This window comes from Odocoileus virginianus, chromosome 1 (assembly GCF_023699985.2).
Source record: "Odocoileus virginianus isolate 20LAN1187 ecotype Illinois chromosome 1, Ovbor_1.2, whole genome shotgun sequence".
Taxonomy (NCBI): Eukaryota; Metazoa; Chordata; class Mammalia; order Artiodactyla; family Cervidae; genus Odocoileus; species Odocoileus virginianus.
In genome coordinates, this window is record NC_069674.1 from 72525067 (window position 1) to 72544749 (window position 19683).

General features: G+C 36.0%; 1 protein-coding gene across 16 annotated transcripts in view; it reads right to left on the reverse strand.

Annotated features, from left to right (window-relative positions):
- The window catches only part of MAGI2 (membrane associated guanylate kinase, WW and PDZ domain containing 2), a 1406842-nt gene that overhangs the window by 606462 nt on the left and 780697 nt on the right, over positions 1-19683 (reverse strand). For all 16 annotated transcript variants that reach the window (XM_020903091.2, XM_020903019.2, XM_070469808.1 and 13 more), the window contains one exon: positions 16866-16985. In XM_020903091.2, the coding sequence (XP_020758750.2) occupies positions 16866-16985 (120 nt within the window). The remainder of the gene's footprint in view (positions 1-16865; positions 16986-19683) is intronic.

Below are 19683 nucleotides of genomic sequence, written 5' to 3' on the forward strand. Positions count from 1 at the left end.
ACTCCTCGGAAGGAAAGTTATGACCAACCTAGATAGATATTATTAAAAAACAGAGACATTACATTGCCAGCAAAGGTCAATCTAGTCAAGGCTATGGTTTTTCCAGTAGTCATGTATGCTTGGATGAGTTTAATTAGATCCTGTTTATTTTTGCTTTTACTTCCATTACTCTAGGATACAAATTAACAAAAGATATTGCTGCAACTTTAATCAAAGCGTGTTTGATGTGGATTGCCTTGAATTTGTAGATCACTTTGTGTAGTTTGAATGTGTTACCAGTATTAAATCTCCCAATTCATGAACACAGAAATGTCTTTCCATTTGTTTGTGTCTTTAAATTTTTCATCAATGTTTTGTAGTTTTCTGTATGCTGGTCTTTTATTTCCTTAGTTAAGTCTTTTATGTATCTTATTATTTATGGTGTTATTGTAAAGGAAATTATTTTCCTAATTAAGCCTTACATTGACTAAACAATTTCCCACTGGGAAAATGTTCCTTCAGATGCAGACTTCGTGTCAAAGAAGGCTGGAAGCAATTTCAACTTTGTCACTTACTACCTGAAAGACTTCCTATAAGTTACTAAACATATTTGAGCTTCAGATTCTTCCTTGTAAAAAGGATTAAAATAATATTTTAATGGAAGAAACATTGTGAAAATTATAGATAGTGTATACAAAGCGTGAAGCCTAGTGTATTACTCAGGATTATGTAGAGAAAGAACAAATAGGATACATAGGCCTAAAAACTAGGAGCACCAAGGGACAGGAGAAGATCGATGTTCCAACTCAGTCAGGCAGAGTGCAAATTCAACCTTTTTTCACCTTTTTGTTTTACTCAGACTCTCAACATGTTGATTGTTGCCAACTCACATTGGGAAGGGCCATGTGCTTTACTAAAATCACCAGTTAAAATGCTTATCTATTCTAGAAACATACTTGTGGACATACCCATAAACAAGGTTTACCCATATATCTAGGCATCCTGGGATCCAGTCAAATTCACACACTTTTTTTTTTTTTTTAATCTTTTGGTGCTGTAGTTATTTCAATCCAAAGGTTTATCCATTTGCGTATCCCCTTTAGAACAACCCTACCAAGAGAGGTTGCCCATGTTTAAAAACTATTTATCAACACATTAAGTTTATTATTTCATCAGCCCTGGCTATTAGATACCATTTTTTAAAAATATCTCAGCATAATCTTTGTCTCTTCATCTATTATTTGTCCTAGTCCCACTCTTTAAGGTCACACAGAACAAGTCTCACTCATCTATTACGGCCTCCTCGTCAGACCACAATGCTCACGTTCTCCTAGCGCCCTCTCAGTAAAGGCCCTACACCAAGTGTAAGAAAAATCCAAGACTAGCCTTTGGTCCTTCAGTCAACATATACTTGGACAAATACATTTTGGCTTCCTCTAGGCCACAGATGTTCCCCATCAATGCCTTGTTTCCCTGGAGTACTAAAATCTTTCACTAACTATCATCTACATTATAATACATTTATAGTATTTATTTTTCAGAAAATGTGATGGCGATATGGCTTTGCTGACATCAAAGACATAAGAACTTTCTGGAACACATAGATGTAGCCTGGGATGCAAACAACCCCATCAGACAATCAAATCACCCAGTTCTGAACATCGCAGTATTATACTTCTATGTAATTCCTTCAAGTACACTGCTAACATTTCTCATACTTGAAAGCAGATTGCTAGACAAAAAAGCTGTCAATGACTGCTGTAGGATTGGAATCCATCATGCTTCAACAGGGCCTGTTAAAGTCAATTCTCTCTCTAGGAACCCAACAGTCCCCTCCCACAGCAGCTTCTCTTCACAACCCAAATTCTAGCTTCTCAACCTGCTGTCTCAATATTTTCATGCTCATATTTAATGTATTGTATCATCTTTGGCAAGATCTTGATCAATACTCTCTTATTTTGAGGCAGCTGTGATCTACTTTCTTTCACTCTTGGAAATGATCTGCTCTCCTATATGATGTCTACTTCTACTATTGTTTATGAAGAGTAGATCCCATGAGGATGTATTTTTTCATTATTAGGGGAGTCATTAAATTTATGTAAGATTTAAATGAAACATATAACAAAAATATTTTTCAAGTTACTGAAAACCCATGTTGGAAGAATACAAACAATTTTATTAAGCAGTATTTCTGAATCCAATTTTGTAATAAGAAGTTATTGGAGTCTACCAAGCAGCAAGTGTGGTCTCAAGTTACAATATAATAGAATTAAATGAATGATAATTATAAGAATACCCAAGAATGGAAAGCAATAAGTGACAAGAAATATATGGGATGTCTTTAGTGGAGAATGAGCATTAACAAGGGATGGTTTGGAAATGAAGTAAAATTTTAAAGAATAAAATAATGATAAAGACTAAATGAAAATAAAGTACATTTCTTCCTTTGTTAACTCAATATTTTCATATACTCAGAGAGAAACATTTCTACTCCCCCCAAAAGCCTTCTGATTACTATGAAGAAGGCCTGTCTACATAATGAAACAAGAATTTGAAGATGAAAGAATAATAAAAGAAGAAAATGCTATATTTTCTAAACTAAGGGATATAATTTTATATTATAAAGAGAAAATGAGATAAAATATCCATCAAAATATTTTTCTCCATTCAAGCAAATATTAAGTAGATAGGACCCATCTGGGAAGAGGGCAGATTCCAGTACAACGAAGCTCTTACTGAGTAACATGAGAAGTATAGTGAATTGGGATAAATTACATCTGTTTTTAGATAAATACCCTGCCAAACCACATAACTCATCTTTGAACAAAACTTCCATCAGCACACCCAATTCTAAAACATTGCTTCTTCCTACATAGAACCGAGAAATCATTTTAGTTAAATTTCCACTCTATTCAACAAGTCATTGCTTTGTGGGGACATTTATAAATATCTGCATTATTCTCATTGTTGTTTCTTGTAGCTATACAGGTAAAAATAATATATATATATATAAAATGTAAAAGTCAGCACCAATATATAAAACCGTTTGAAGTAAAACTGTAGCGTATCCCCAAAAGGGAGGATTTTTAGGATATAAAGTAGGGAGATAGTAGAGAATCCATTAAGGGTTCTCAATTTTCAGGAGAAGTCGAAAGATAAACAAAGCAAGAATAAAGAAAGAGAAAAAAGTCAGTGGGATTTTGGTAAAAACAAACCCTTGAAAGACAAGTAAAAAGAAAATATAAATTCTGAGAGAATAGAAATATGACAGGAGCTAAACATTAAAAGGAAAACAAGCAAGAAAACTACCAAAGTGAAGGTTAGTACAAAGGCAAGACCAAGAAAATGAAGGAAAAACATGGTCACATAATGCTGCAAGAAAGCTTCCCAGTGTAAAATATCTTTAACTTCTGATCAACTTTTTGCTTCTAAGATGAATATATATAACACCCTTTGAATGTGAACTTTCCATGAAAATAAGCCAAGATAATGTTGTATCATTTCCTTCCCAATTGTAAATATAGGCTTTGAAAAAGTAGCCTGCAGCTCACTCTTTAAGATTCCTAGCGGACAGGTGAGTATTTCAAAAAGTGGAAAAAAAAAAATCTACAAATTAGTATGCTAAGATTAAAACAAAAAAAGAGTAGATGAACTTGTAAATTTGCAGTTTATTAATACATTAATTTTTAATGATTTGGTAATGAACCAATTCCTTTCATGGATCACAACTTTGTCGTGGTGAAAGGACTTGCATAACTCAATGAAGTTATGAGTAATAGGATGAAAACTATGACAAACATAGCATATTAAAAAGCAGAGACATCACTTTGCTGACAAAGGTCTGCATAGTGAAAGCTATGGTTCTTCCACTAGTCATGTACAGATGTGAGAGTTGGACCATAAAGAAGGCTGAGAAGTGAAGAAGTGATGATTTTGAATTGTGGTGCTGGAGAAGACACTTGAGAGTTCCTGGACTGCAAGGAGATCAAAGCAGTTATTCCTAAGGGAAATCAACTACGAATATTCATTGGAAGGACTGATGCTGAAGCTGAAGCTCCAATACTTTGACCACTTGGTACGAAGAGCCAACTCATTAGAAAAGACCCTGATTCTGGGAAAGACTGAAGGCAAAGGAGAAGAAAGAGGAAGAGGATGAGATGGGTATATAGCATCACCCACTCATGGGACATGAATCTGAGCCAACTCCCAGAGATAGTGGAGGACAGGGAAGCCTGAAGTGCTGCAGTCCATGGGGTTGCAAAAAGCTGGACATGACTTAGTGACGGAACAGCAACAACCAGGAGATAGTGGAGGACTGAGGAATCTGGCATGCTGCGGTCCATGGGGTCTCAAAGAGTTGAACATGATTTTGTGACTATATAGCAACAATAAATGCACCAGTAGATTTATAGATCTATTTTAAATCTAACATAGTCAAAAAATGACAAACATCAGGAACAAAGCATGTGTTGTTTCCAACTTCATTACAATCTAGTCATTTAAAAAAATATATTTATATAAGCTTGGAACACTTGGGGTGTATAAGAACATCATGTTTATCTGCATTTACTGAATAAATTCATAAATTAATCATAGACAGTTTAATCAAGTGTTAATTTGAATATAAATTTGAACTGACATTATAAATTGTTCCTAGACAGAAGATAGTTAAAATATTTTATACCAAGATATGCATTCCATTTGTTCAGCATTTTCAGGGAGTGTCGTATTCTATTTAGATGAATTGTCTAGCCTTTCCCTATTAAAAGCTCAAACTTTTAAAATTTTAATCACCTTTGAGGGAAATATTTCTCAAATATTACCTTTTTTGCATATGTTAACTTTTGATTTGCTCAGGGTCATTATAAGGAAAATCAATAGCTGTGCTGCGTTGCAACACTCTGCTATTTTTTGGGAGACTGACAAGTGCTCCCACTATAACAAATAATTCTATGTGACTCTTTTTTTTAAAATTTCATATGTACAGTTTTTGTACTTTTCCCCTGTCCTGAGTCACTGTCAGGTTATCAGTATGCCTGTCTCTAGGAGCCTCCATTGTCTAATCCGCTGCTATATTTTACCATAAATTACAGGACCTTCCTATCTCTCCTATTTGTTTGGCCTCATTACCTCTATTCTCCACCTCACCACAGACATTCTGTACTAGATGTAGAAAAATCAAGATAGTCATTATAAAACTTTGACGAAAATTAAAACAATCACAAAAGGAAAGGAAAGTGAAGTCACTCAGTCGTGTCTGACTCTTTGTGGCCCCGTGGACTGGAGCCCACCAGGCTCCTCCGTCCATGGGATTCTCCAGGCAAGAGTACTGGAGTGGGCTGCCATTTCCTTCTCCAGGGGATCTTCCTGACTCAGGGATTGAACTCGGGTCTCCTGCATTGCAGGCAGACGCTTTACCCTCTGAGGACATAAACTACATGACAAGGTAATTATCATTAGTTTAAGAAGTATTTGGCTTACAGTCAATAGAACATGGGTTGTGTCCATGGTGAGTTGCAGGAGGGCTACTGAAAGATATAGTTTTGTTGACTAAGTTTAGTAGGCTTTGAATTTGAGTAATCTAACAAACAATAGATCACTATGATGAAAACTAGACTATGAGGAAAGGCCATAGGAAGATAAGATATGAATTCTGGAGAAAGTATTAGAGTTTATAGGATACTGAGAGAGAAACAAGTACAGGAACTCAGAACAGGGACTCATGAGGTAAATAATGAGAATTAAGACAAGAACAAAATGATTAAAATTATAATACTAGAGAATCAAGGACAAAGGTTCTGAGGCAAAATTGATGTTGTAGCTCTAAACTTCTGACCTAGAGCATTTTAAATTAGGAAGTGGATTTGTTCCAGGGTTTCAATTCTGTTTGAACTTGTAGGTAGGAATTAAGGGATCCCCATTGCTTTCTTGGAGGAAGGAACCTAGGCATTCATTCAACTTATATTGAGTGCTTCCTAAGTGCCAGAAACCATACTAAGCTCAAGAATTAGCAGTGATCCAAACAAATTATTTAACCTCTTGAGGAGTTGACATTCAAGTGGGTGGATACTGAGAATAATCAAATAAACAAATGGACATAGGATGTATTTTCAGTTATAATCAGTACAATAAAGAAAACAATAGAGGAAGGGAACAAAGAATGTCAGCAGATATTATTTTGGATAAGGTTGCCAGGTAAGAGTTTTCTGAAGATTCTTAGATGAATATCATGAATAAGAAAAAGGGATATATGGTTATTTTGAAAACAAATAGTCTAGGAGAATGAAATGGCAAATTCAAGATCCCAAATAAGTGAGAATGTGCTTGTTCTATCTGAGGAACAGAAAGGAGGCCAGCATAGCTAATAAGCTGAAGACATGCATGCTAAGTCACTTCAACCGTGTCCAACTCTTTGTGACCCCATGGACTGTAGTCCACGAGGCTCCGCTGTCCATTCTCCAGGCAAGAATATTGAAGTGGGTTGCTGCGCCCTCATCAATATGCTGAAGATAGTATGAGTAAAATTTTCCATTTTATTATAATTAATAACAATTGTCAATTTTTTTAATTGGGCCTTAAAAATTCATATTTTAGAGTATTTAAGAATAAACTTTAATGAAAAAAATCCCATGTAGACAAGATATGTTGACTACTCGAACTTTATCTTATTTGCTTGTTTATATACATACATATACAGCTCACAACAGATCTAAGAGAGCTGATAACTGTATAAAGAGGGACTCACTGCTTCACAATATTAAATTTTAACCTGATCTTATGAATAATTTTCCATAATTGCCAGGGTTTAAAGTCTTCAATAAGGAAGAACTTTCGTATGAAAGGAATCTTACACAGCATGGTTCTCATATATAGGGACAAGAGGGTATTTTTTGAGAAATGATGGCTTAGCTGGTAAAGAATCTGCCTGCAATGCAGGAGACACAGGAGACATGGGTACTATCCCCGGGTGGGGAAGATCCCCTGGAGGAGGAAAATGGCAACTCACTCCAATATTCTTGCCTGAAAAATCCCATGGACAGAGGAGCCTGGCAGGCTAAGGTCTAAAAGGTTGCAAAGAGTTGGCACAACTGAGCAACTATGCACTCCCACAGGCACTTCAGTCACAGTTTGACTAATATTTAGTCAAAGCACTCAATATATCCGTCTATTTTGCAGCATGATCAATGGAAGCCTCAAAGTTTCAGATATTGTTTTATACGCAATCTGAATGAGAATTATAGTTTATAAAAACATTTCATAAAACCATCTACATCTATTGTAACTTTGTTGGAGATTGAGATCAATATTCTGAAATAAGGTATTTAGTAATAAAAATTAGGGTACACACAGCTTTCCTATGTTAATAATTTTCATTCCCCTGAGAGAAAGAACAAATCTACGGTTAATCAGATTGTAGACCCTACTATTTCTTATATTCAAAACATGGAAAATATAAGGAAAGGATGTCTCAGAAAGTTTTATTTTTCAGATTTGAAATTCATATACAAAACTGGCTTTTGTAAAGTAGAATTACAGGTTATAGTTTTCAAATAATGTATGAAATAAGTGTTTGAAAAAAGTTTGACAGGAAAGGGACATCAGGGCATCGTTGAGAATAGCTGGAATAAATAAAACTTCTCCTTTTGGAAGACGTTTATGTCTAATATAAGACTAATGACGAGAGGCACTGATCATCACTATACTGACATTATTTTAGAGAAACGTGAACTCTCATGTAGAAGCCTGTTTAATCACTTTGACCAAGCATTGATGTTGTGGAACGAGTAAATGCACTGTCTTTGGCATTTCCTGGTGACTCAGATGGTAAAGAAGCTGCCTTCGATGTAGGAGACCCGGGTTCTATCCCTGGCTGGGGAAGATCCCCTGGAGAAGGAAATGGCAACCCGTTCCAGTATTCTTGCCTAGAGAATCCCACGGACAGTAGAGCGTGGCAGGTTAGAGTCCACAGAGTTGCAAAGAGTCGGACATGTCTGAGCAACTAACATTTTCACTTAACACTGTCTTTGATAGTCATGGAAATGTAAGATACAGTAAATATCTTTCAGTATGTATCAATATACACATAAACATTACAAAATAGTTATTATCAATATTGTTATCCACATTGTGCCCACTCAGAAAAACTCGAGGGTCTTGAAAATATTTACCCAATTGTCAAAGACAAACAGGTCCTGATTGTTTAAGTAGTGGAGAGAAATACAAGTAAAAAATTTAAAGTCAGGTATTTTTTTCTTCCCACTATATGAATGTCATGATATTTATTTCATATAAAATCTCAATTTAATGGCTGAGTAATATTCCATGGTGTACATGTACCACAGTTTCCTCATCCATTCGTCTGCTGATGGGCATCTAGGTTGCTTTCATGTCCTGGCTATTATAAACAGTGCTGTGATGAACATTGGGGTGCACGTGTCTCTTTCAGATCTGGTTTCCTCGGTGTGTATGCCCAGAAGTGAGATTGCTGGGTCATATGGCAGTTTTGTTTCCAGTTTTTTAAGAAATCTCCACACTGTTTTCCATAGCGGCTGTACTAGTTTGCATTCCCACCAACCCCCTTTTCTCCACACCCTCTCCAGCAGATCTAGGGTGAAACAGATCACCAGCCCAGGTTGGATGCATGAGACAAGTGCTCGGACCTGGTGCACTGTGAAGAGCCAAAGGGATCGGGTCGAGAGGGAGGTGGGAGGGGGGATCGGGATGGGGAATACATGTAAATCCATGGCTAATTCATGTCAATGTATGACAAAAACCACTACAATATTGTAAAGTAATTAGCCTCCAACTAATAAAAATAAATGAAAAGTTTCTGGTCTTACATTTAGATCTTTAATCCATTTTGAGTTTATTTTTGTGTATGGTGTTAGAAAGTGTTCTAGTTTCATTCTTTTACAGGTGGTTGACCAGTTTTCCCAGCACCACTTGTTAGAGGAGAACATAGGCAAAACACTCTCCGACATAAATCACAGCAGGATCCTCTATGACCCACATCCCAGAATTTTAGAAATAAAAGCAAAAATAAACAAATGGGACCTAATGAAACTTAAAAGCTTTTGCACAACAAAGGAAACTATAAGCAAGGTGAAAAGACAGCCCTCAGATTGGGAGAAAATAATAGCAAACGAAGCAACAGACAAAGGATTAATCTCAAAAATATACAAGCAACTCCTCCAGCTCAATTCCAGAAAAATAAATGACCCAATCAAAAAATGGGCCAAAGAACTAAACAGACATTTCTCCAAGGAAGACATACAGATGGCTAACAAACACATGAAAAGATGCTCAACATCACTCATTATCAGAGAAATGCAAATCAAAACCACAATGAGGTACCATTATACGCCAGTCAGGATGGCTGCTATCCAAAAGTCTACAAGCAATAAATGCTGGAGAGGGTGTGGAGAAAAGGGAACCCTCTTACACTGTTGGTGGGAATGCAAATTAGTACAGCCACTATGGAAAACAGTGTGGAGATTCCTTAAAAAGCTGGAAATAGAACTGCCATATGACCCAGCAATCCCACTTCTGGGCATACACACTGAGGAAACCAGATCTGAAAGAGACACGTGCACCCCAATGTTCATCGCAGCACTGTTTATAATAGCCAGGTCATGGAAGCAACCCAGATGCCCATCAGCAGACGAATGGATGGGGAAGCTGTGGTACATATACACCATGGAATATTACTCAGCCATTAAAAAGAATTCATTTGAATCAGTTCTAATGAGATGGATGAAACTGGAGCCCATTATACAGAGCGAAGTAAGCCAGAAAGATAAAGACCATTACAGTATACTAACACATATATACGGAATTTAGAAAGATGGTAACGATAACCCTATATGCAAAACAGAAAAAGAGACTCAGATGTATAGAACAGACTTGTGGACTCTGGGAGAAGGCGAGGGTGGGATGTTTCAAGAGAACAGCATTGAAACATGTATATTATCCAGGGTGAAACAGATCACCAGCCCAGGTTGGGTGCATGAGACAGGTGCTTGGGCCTGGTGCACTGGGAAGACCCAGAGGAATCGGGTGGAGAGGGAGGTGGGAGGGGGGACCGGGATGGGGAATAGATATAAATCCATGGCTAATTCATTTCAATGTATGACAAAAACTACTGTAATGATGTAAAGTAATTAGCCTCCAACTAATAAAAATAAATGGAAAATAAAATAAAATAAAATAAAAAAATAAATGAAAAATAAAATAAAATAAACCTAAAAAAAAAATCTCAATTTGTTTCAGATAAAAATTTATAAGGGATGTGTATAGGAGTTAGACAATCATTGTAATTAAACACTTAAGCTTGAGGGACTCTAAGTAAACCCCAAATATCACAGTTTTGGATGATATCATTGTGAGGAGAGTGAAAGAAGCAAGTCTTATGTCCATTGTTACTGGCTTTATTTTAATAATGTACTCCAAAAAAGGTTGGTCCTGATTCTTTCATCTATATTGAGCAAAAACATATAGAACCAACATGGAAACTGAATTATTGTAGTTTAGGTAATACTAATAGTAAACAGGTAATTTTACTTTCCTGACTTCAGTTTTTAAGCTGTAATTTAAAGAATAATATTAAATTAGTTAATTAATTTATTGGTTTGTCCCATCTACTCCCTCTTGGGAAAAAAAGAAGACTTAGAAATCAGCATTTGCATTACATATTTTTTGAAAAGGCTGGGCTTATAAAATAGAATTTTATCACATTTTAATGCACAATAACAGTTCCAGTCTTGGTATCTTACACAGGAGCAAAGCAGCATGCAAAAATCACATACTTTCTGTAAATAGCTTTGAACACAAATTGAATCACTTACAAAAAACCTCTGGCATTTTAAGATCTCAAAGGGGTGTAAAACTTCACTAAATGTGTTTTTCCTTTACTGATCAAATGAACATGTAGTGAATCTTATGTGCAAATGTTTAGTGTTCCTAAAGTGAATACCAAAATGCATGGCTTAGAATCTTCCACAATAGGAAAACTGTCAAGAGAAAGAAAAAGAAGGAAACATCAAAAGAAAAAAAAAATGTTACAATATGTAATAACAGCTGGACCCTTTTAACTGCAAGCTCCAAGAATCTACTGTTGCTGTGGGGGTTATTATTTACATAGTGAAAATTTTCTCTTGTAACAGAATATAAGGGAAAGAGAAAAAAATGAATTTTCTCTCTCTCTGGTATCCTGGAATGACAGCAATCTTAGCATCAACTGAAGCATTGATCTGCCCTTCAGGAAATATTTACATTTCAGTGGATAGAAGGTTGGGTGTATAGAAGAATGGCTTTTCTGAAGATTGTTTATAGTACCAATAATGATTTTTCATTGGATTGAGCATTCCTCAGACACCAGTGCTATCTTGACTGGAAATAGAGGATCAAATTTCAATAATACATGTACCTAGCTAATGCTAAAAGAAGTGGATGTGGACTTTAATTAGTGAAAGTGAATGATTTTATGTAAAATTTATTGTATCTCAACTCATCATAGGAGTGACTGGCTTATTTTTCTAGAAAATTATTCATCCTTAATACTTAAAACTTTATAGAATTGCATGTGATATATCAGGAAGAACAGCACTCATTTATGTACAAATGCAAGAAAAAACTGATTTTCAGAATCCTTGTAGTAAAACTGTTTAAGAAACTAGGTGTGCTGTTTAAAGGAAGAGGAACCAGAGGTCATATTGCCAACATCTGATGTATCACAGAGAAAGCAAGAGAATTCCAGAAAACATCTATTTCTGCTGCATTGACTACTCTAAAGCTTTTGACTGTGTGGATCACAACAAACTGTGGAAAATTCTTAAAGAGATGGAAATACCAGATCACCTGACCTGCCTCCTGAGAAACCTGTATACAGGTCAAAAAGCAACATTTAGAACCAGACATGGAACAATAGACTGGTTCCAAATAGGAAAAGGAGTAGAGCAAGGTTATATATTGTCACCATGCTTATTTAACTTCTATGCAGAGTACATCATGAGAAATGCTGGGCTGGAAGAAGCACAAGCTGGAATCAACATTGCCAGGAGAAATATCAATAACCTCAGATATGCAGATGACACCACCCTAGTGGCAGAAACAGAAAAGGAACTAAAGAGCCTCTTGATGATGGTGAAAGAGAGTGAAAAAGCTGGCTTAAAACTCAACATTCAAAAAACTAAAGTCATGGCATCTGGCCCCATCACTTCATGGCCAGTAGATGGAGAGACAATGGAAACAGTGATAGACTTTCTTTTCTTGGGCTCTGAAATCACTGTGGATGGAGACTGCAGTAATGAAATTAAAAGATGCTTGCTCCTTAGAAGAAAACCTAGACAGCATATTAAAAAGCAGAGGAATCAATTTTCTGACAAAGGTCTGTATAATCAAAGCTATGGTTTTTCCAGTAGTCACATATGGATATGCGGATTATACCTTAAAGAAGGCTGAATGCTGCAGAATTGATTCTTTTGAACTGTGGTGCTGGAGAAGACTCTTGAGAGCCCCTTGGACAATAAGGAGATCAAACCAGTTAATCTTGAAGGAAATTGAATATTCATTGAAAGGACTGATGCTGAAGCTGAAGCTCCAATACTTTGATCACCTCATGTGAAGAGCTGCCTCATAGGAAAAGTCCCTGATGCTGGGAAAGATTGAGGGTAGGAGAAGACGGGGACAACAGAGGATCAGATAGTTGGGTGACATCACTGACTCAGTGGACATGGTTTTGGGCAGACTCTGGGAGATAATGAAGGACAGGGAAGCCTGCCATGTGGCAGTCCACGGTATCGCAAATAGCCAGACACAACTGAGCAAATGAGCAACAGCAAGTCCATATACCATGATTAGGAGAAACCACAGCATTAAGGTGAAGTGAGTGTCGTATTTGCATTATATTCTGTCAGATGCCCTAATAACTTGCTGAGTTTGATTTGGTCCTCTTAAAAATGGAAGGAATCAAGCTTATGTCCATTTAAATAAAAACTTTAAGACCAGTGGTTTCTTCAATAGATACAAAAATAGCTTTGCTTCATTTTAAAAGCAGAACAGCAAGATACAATATTGAACATTATAACAGAACTGCTGCTCTGGAACACAACCATGGATAATCTCTCTAAATAAATACAATTATTGTCTAGGTGCAGCTCAAGGGACATGGGTTTAGTTAATGATGACATTCAGGATGCAGGCTGAGGCAGTGTGAGTGGCCAGTGAAACCATGAATGTAGCATTCCAAACACTGGAAGTAAGTCAGGCAGGATTCACGGATTTAGATTCCTGGGTAATTCAGCACTTTGGACAGTTCTCAAGGGCCATTGCTTCCTTCTGTAAAGTACATATAACTTTTAGACTACCAAATGTACTTATTTAATTCTACCTGTCAGTATCTCATTTATACCTGCAGATGACCTTAATCCCCTCAAAAACTGCCTGCATTCATCCACAGAACTCTGTGGTCTATGGTTCACATGAAGCCTATATCTTCAGTCCTGATATGTAGGTCCATGGTGTTATCTCCTGTTACTTGAGATTATGTCAGGCTGAAGCTAGGCCTTGTTATATTAATTTCATTTTCAACCTGACTGAATATGAAAAGGTGAAGATGAGATCATCCAAGTCATGGAAGAGTCTTTACCAACACTTGATGGTCCATTAGAGTCAAGTCCTTTGGGCCATTTACAGGCAAGGCCATTTGGCAGCAGTTGTTTAACAAACTGAAAGAAGTTGCTCATACTAGATGGGGGATTGGTGATGCAGAAAAAAAACTTTAAGAATGTGCTAAAATGCTGTCTTGTGCTATGTGACCTAACTGCAGATGGTGGTACAAGCATATTAAAGCTTTCCTTGTAGCTTCTGATAATAATAGAATTATTCCTCTGGAACAAGAATGTTGAGCCAATATCTAAGAAGCAGAACTAAAATCTAGTTTCTGATCAAAGAACAGATTCTAAAATTTGTCAAATTAAAATTACTGACAACAAGACAAAAGTATATACATATATATATATATATATCAGTCTTAAGAATCCCATATAGTTAACAGATATGAGCTAAGAGGAACTCAATTTCTTTTTAAGTTCTTTAATGGATTCACAGATATCGGAAGTGAATTTTCTTGTCTGGCTGTGAGCTGTGAAGAATAGGCATGAGAAGGCATGAGAATGATATAGCAAGAAGGAAGAAGAACAATGGCCCAAACAGTGCAGAAGGGAGAACATATATCAGGGAAACTGGCATTTTATTAAATAAAACTTAGAAGAGAGTGATACAAGAAAGCTTGATAAATATAAAAGCTCTGAGGTCTGTCTTTATCTAGTTGAGTAGAACATGATTGCTACTCAGTATACTCTGAAAGAACCAACAGTAGAAAAGGCATTCCTTAGGGTTCCATGATGGGTAACACATTAATAACACAAGTAACTCTGGTAGCTCTGAGTTTAGAGTTTGTGATTAATCCTGAAGGAATATCAGTGATTTTTATTAGAATGCAAATTCTATTGATTTCTGAGCTATAACTATAGGAAAATCTGAAGATTTTGAGATTTGAGAATGCTCCATTCATGTCCACCCAGATGGCTATAATGACCTAAGAAAAGAGATTCTTATTTATCCAAGTACACAACATGTATTTATAAATAACAGTCCTGATTCTCTGAAGTCAAGTGTAAATTAGCCTCATTATTCAAAAATCAGCTCTATGAACATGGGGGTGATGAACAATTTGGCAACAATTCAACCAACTTTACTCTCAGTGCTAAAAAAATGTCTGAAAAAGATTCAGGACAATCCACCCTGAATCATAACAAAACTTAGTTATGTTTGTATGGTTTCAAGATATTTCCCTCAAAATTTAGCTGAAACCTAAAATTTAAGCTAGGTTTTAATTATAAAATATTGATATTAAACTCCATGGCATCTAGTTTATCATGAAAATACAGGAAGTTTAATAACATTTGATTTAATTTTTTACCTTCTATATAGTTAATACAATCTTTAACAACACAAAAGAATAAATCATATTTGTTAATCATACTACTCTTGGAATGATCTTGGTGGTTAAGGCATAGGTTCTTTGCTACATAAATATGGTAAGAAATACAAGGCATTATTATTGGCAGACATAGAAACTAATGAATGATGTTGCAAAGTCCACAGGAAAATATACTACAAAATTCATTGCTAATTTACTCTGACTTCTTTGATATCATTATTTTCTATTATTTATACAGGCATTTTTCATGTATATTTTAAGGCATCTTATATGATCAGCATAGCTTTTTATTTAACTGCTATGTATAAAACAGATAAGCAACAAGAATATATTGTATAGCATAAGGAATTGTACCCATCAACTTGCAATAACTTTCAATGGGGTAGAATCTATAAGAATATTGAATCATGCTGTATACCTGAAACTAATATAATACTCTAAATCAACTATACTTCAAAAGAAATAAATTATATAATATTTTTAATCAATCTTCATTATCATTCATTTTTGACAAGAAGAAGAAACAGTATTCAAATATAAAGTCATTTTCTTTTCCTAGGTATTTTTGCTTATTTCCCATGAACATGGAAATAAGTAGCTTAATGTCTGAGCTATAACTTAGGCACATGTCTCAGCCTAAATTGCCATAGAAGTGTGAGGCAAAACAAGATTATAATACTTCTGACAACTTAAAAATAAGTTCTGAGTTCTTAAATAACTATAGTCCACTGGACATTTACAAGTAAATGAAGGAGGAAAAAGGTGCACAAACTGTTACAAAGCTAGTTGCTCACTGTAGACCTCTGATATTTGATGGGTTAAGCAGCAATGCATATGAGTTTTGTTTTTAGTATCACACACTATTAATTATAGTTCAGTAAGACTAGATTCATCTTTGGACTTCATTGGACATATAAACAAAGTTTACATATACAATACTGTGGTAAAAGAATAAAAGTATTATTTTCTACTGCTTTCTAGTTCCAGTAAAATCTCACTGTTCAGACACAGATCTGTAATTTCATTAGATATAAACTATTACATGCCTGTAGATGTTACTTAAAACACACAAAGAATCATGTTGTTATTTATTTGTATTTTTCAATGCTGTCATTATCCTTTTACAGGGAAGACTACTGAGATTCACAGACACTACCTGGGTAGTGAGTAAAGTTCACAGTGGGTGAGGAGTAAAGGCAGGTTTGGAACTGAAGCAGATCCTAGCTTAAGTTACAGTGCTTTTTCTACTAAAATGTACTTCCCACATTCAAAGTTTTAATTTCATTCATTCATGTTTGACACAGGCACACAAGGAAACTTGTGGTAGAGCTTTGGAGTTCATCCACAATTCATATTTTTTCCTACACTGTCATTTTCTACCAGAGGCCAGTGAAGGCAAGTGAAGTGAAGTAACTGGAGAAAATGGCACGGAAGTAGTTACAGGACTGTGGAACTCAAGCCCTGTGGTCCTCTGCTGCGGCTAAGTCACTTCAGTTGTGTCCCACTCTGTGCGACCCCATAGACGGCAGCCCACCAGGCTCCCCCGTCCCTGGGATTCTCCAGGCAAGAACACTGGAGTGTGGTCCTTTAGATGCTACCTAAAGATGAAGCTACTTTAGCTGGAGATCACAACTTACCCTCAGGATATCTGTAACACAAGGTTACAGTGGAAATATACATATATATTTCTATTGGTATCTCAAGAGAAGAATTTACCCAGACATATTTTAAATTTTCTTTACAAGATACTCTTCTAAAGTGACCTCATTAAAGCTCTCAAATCAAAACAATAGCAATTTAGTAATGTGGTGTTCTAATGCATTTCAGTCGAAAGACAAAAATGTGATGCAACAAGAAATAAATTCAGCAGCAGAGCTGTGCTTACCTTCATAAGTCCCACTTTCTAGGAGAGCACCACTTTTCTCCAATTCCATAAAATCTTCAACAGTGATGAAAATATAGTCCACTCCAGGGACCTCACCCTCCTTATGTGGCCTTGTGGTGCCTGAATAAGGAAAAAATTAAAAACAAAAGAAAGACTCTAAGTGATTTGTTGCTGAATTTTAGAAATACCACCATACTTTTGAATATGCAATAACACTTGTTTGTACATCCTGTGAGTTGGCAGTCTGCATTTGTCCTTCTGTTTGTTTGGAAACAGAAAATAGCAGGGGGTTAAGATTAAAGGAAACATACAAAGCATTTTTCTTCAAGTTTATAAAGGGCTCATCGCCATGGAATGTGGCTGCATAGATTTTTCAGTGAAAAATGCAGACCATTGTGCCCTTTTTGAAGAGGTGGTTTGAATATTGGGCCAGGAGTCTGCTAGCTCAGGAATTTACATATCTCACTTCCATGAAAGGACCTCTATTGTTCTGTAGACCGCTTTGCTATGACATAAAATATAATGGAAAATAGAAATGTTAGCAAAATGTCAATTTACTTTTATATTTTCATGATTTGCTCCTTTGGGGGGGGAGGTGTTGTCATTTGTTAAAAATTACTTTGTACCAAATAATGGCTGATTTAAAGGATCAGAAAATCTTTATTATTACTTAGAATTAAATAACTAAATACTAATTAGAATTGAGAAATGATTATTATTAAATCAGTATTATAATGTTGGTAACATAGTCATTTTTCTTCCTTCATTCTTGCCTTTAATTCTAATTAAATTGGGAGGTGATACCCTCCCAGGGGTCATTGCAAGGGTTCACCACTCTTGTTTCCTGTATATCACGTATAGAGCAAAAAGCTACAGGAACTCAATCCTATTGCTCAGTACAGCTCCATTGGAGAAGTCAGGTTCCAAGATCTCTGTTCCCCTTGTGAGGTGAGAACCCAAAGTGAGATATATCAAGGCTGTGGATTTGTTTCCTGGAACACTTCCTTTCCTGAGAAAGCTTTAAGCATCTTCCTTCCTTTTTCAGTGCTACGTACATAAGACATTTCGCATAGTCTGATTGGAATTTCCATAAGGCATACATGCAAATAGTATGCACAAGTACATAGAAGGCAAATATGTAAACAAAGTACTAATACACTTCCAGGCTTATTGACATGTAAGCTATCGTCCACATTCTCTATATAGCAGAAAAAGTATTAATATTTCAAACCCTTAAATTTATTTTCACTCTCCAAAATCTTTATCAACTAGGCCATGCAATGGCCAATCAGTTCTTCCGTTCGTCTATTAGGATCAAATCTGGACGACAAATGAGAGGCATAAACTAATGTCAGGATATACAATGTGTTGGAAAATTCATTTTGGGTAAAAAATGATTAATTTCCACTGGAAATATTTTTCAAAGTTTGAAGGCATTATGTTCTAAAATTAAATTTTACAACCTTCTTTGAGGGTGGCAAAACAATTTTTCTCCTTGATCATGTTTAATGACTTCCCTGAATTTGTTATTTTAACTGTGCATTTTATAATATTCACTACTGCTTTTATGTTCTAAAATACAAACCTCCCACACCTAGTAAGCATAATGTTGTCAAATCAATGTTTCTATGAGAACCTTAACTTTCAATATATTGACTTTTTATGTGCTTAACCCTTGTGAATTAAAAGCCCATTAACACGGTTTTTGGCAATCAATTTGTTTTTCTATTTATTTAGAACACACTCTAATCATTAAGAAAAAAATCACATAACAAAGTTTCAGTTTTCCCTCCTAATTCATCTGCATGTTTCAGAAGCTACACACTTTGACTAATTAAATGCTTGCAGTGCAGTAATGTGCTGCTAGCACAATGTAAGCATTGCCCACAAGCTTGAGGGCAATTTCCGGGGCTGCTGGCTTGACTAGAGTGAGTTGCCTCACCGAATTCTAGTGAGCATGTCTGGGGCTGTGCTCTTCTTGGAAGGACCATTAGTACTTCGGTTTACTGGTTGGTTTTCCATCTTGCACATCAGGCCAATGTGACAGAGTTCTTGCCTCAGGGATTCTGCCTGTGACTGCATCATTGTCACCTGGTACTGTTGACTTGCCTGATGCTGGCTGCCATTAGGCATGTGGGCTCGCCCACTTCACTCTTCTTGATGAAGTTCTATAGTACAATCTTAAATGCTGAAATTCCCATCTTTGGCATCAGTCTCTCATTCTGTTCTTCTAATTACAGCCTCCAGTCTCCTGATCTCTCTTAACTTTCCTGATGTTCCTCATATTTGACTTCACTTGCTTTTCTATCTCCTAAGGGACTGGGAGATATGAAATGTCTTCTTTCCTTTAGCTCATCTTCAACATTTCCCACAGCTTAATAAGCCTCCGAGTTCTCGATCAGCTATTTAATTCATAGACTAGAGCTGCTGTAGAAAACCATGAGCTTTCACTGACAAAGTAGCCTACAGATTCAGGCTTTTTAATGTTAGTTGTTTTTTTTTTTTTGACAAGCTTTTTGCTCATTCATTTTTATAAACTGAAGTATAGTTGATTAAGATGTTGTGCCAATCTCTGCTGTTCAGCAAAGCTGACTCAGTTTTACACACATATATATATGTATATATATGTCTTTAAAATATTCTTTTCCATCATATTTTCTCTCAGGAGATTGGATACAGTTCCCTGTGGTATACATAAGGACTTTGTTGTTTATCTGTTCTAAATGTAATAGTTTGCATCTACCAACCCCAAATTCCCAGCTCATCCCTCTCCCCTCCCCCTTCTAATATTAGCTTGATTCTACTGAGGCATGGAAAT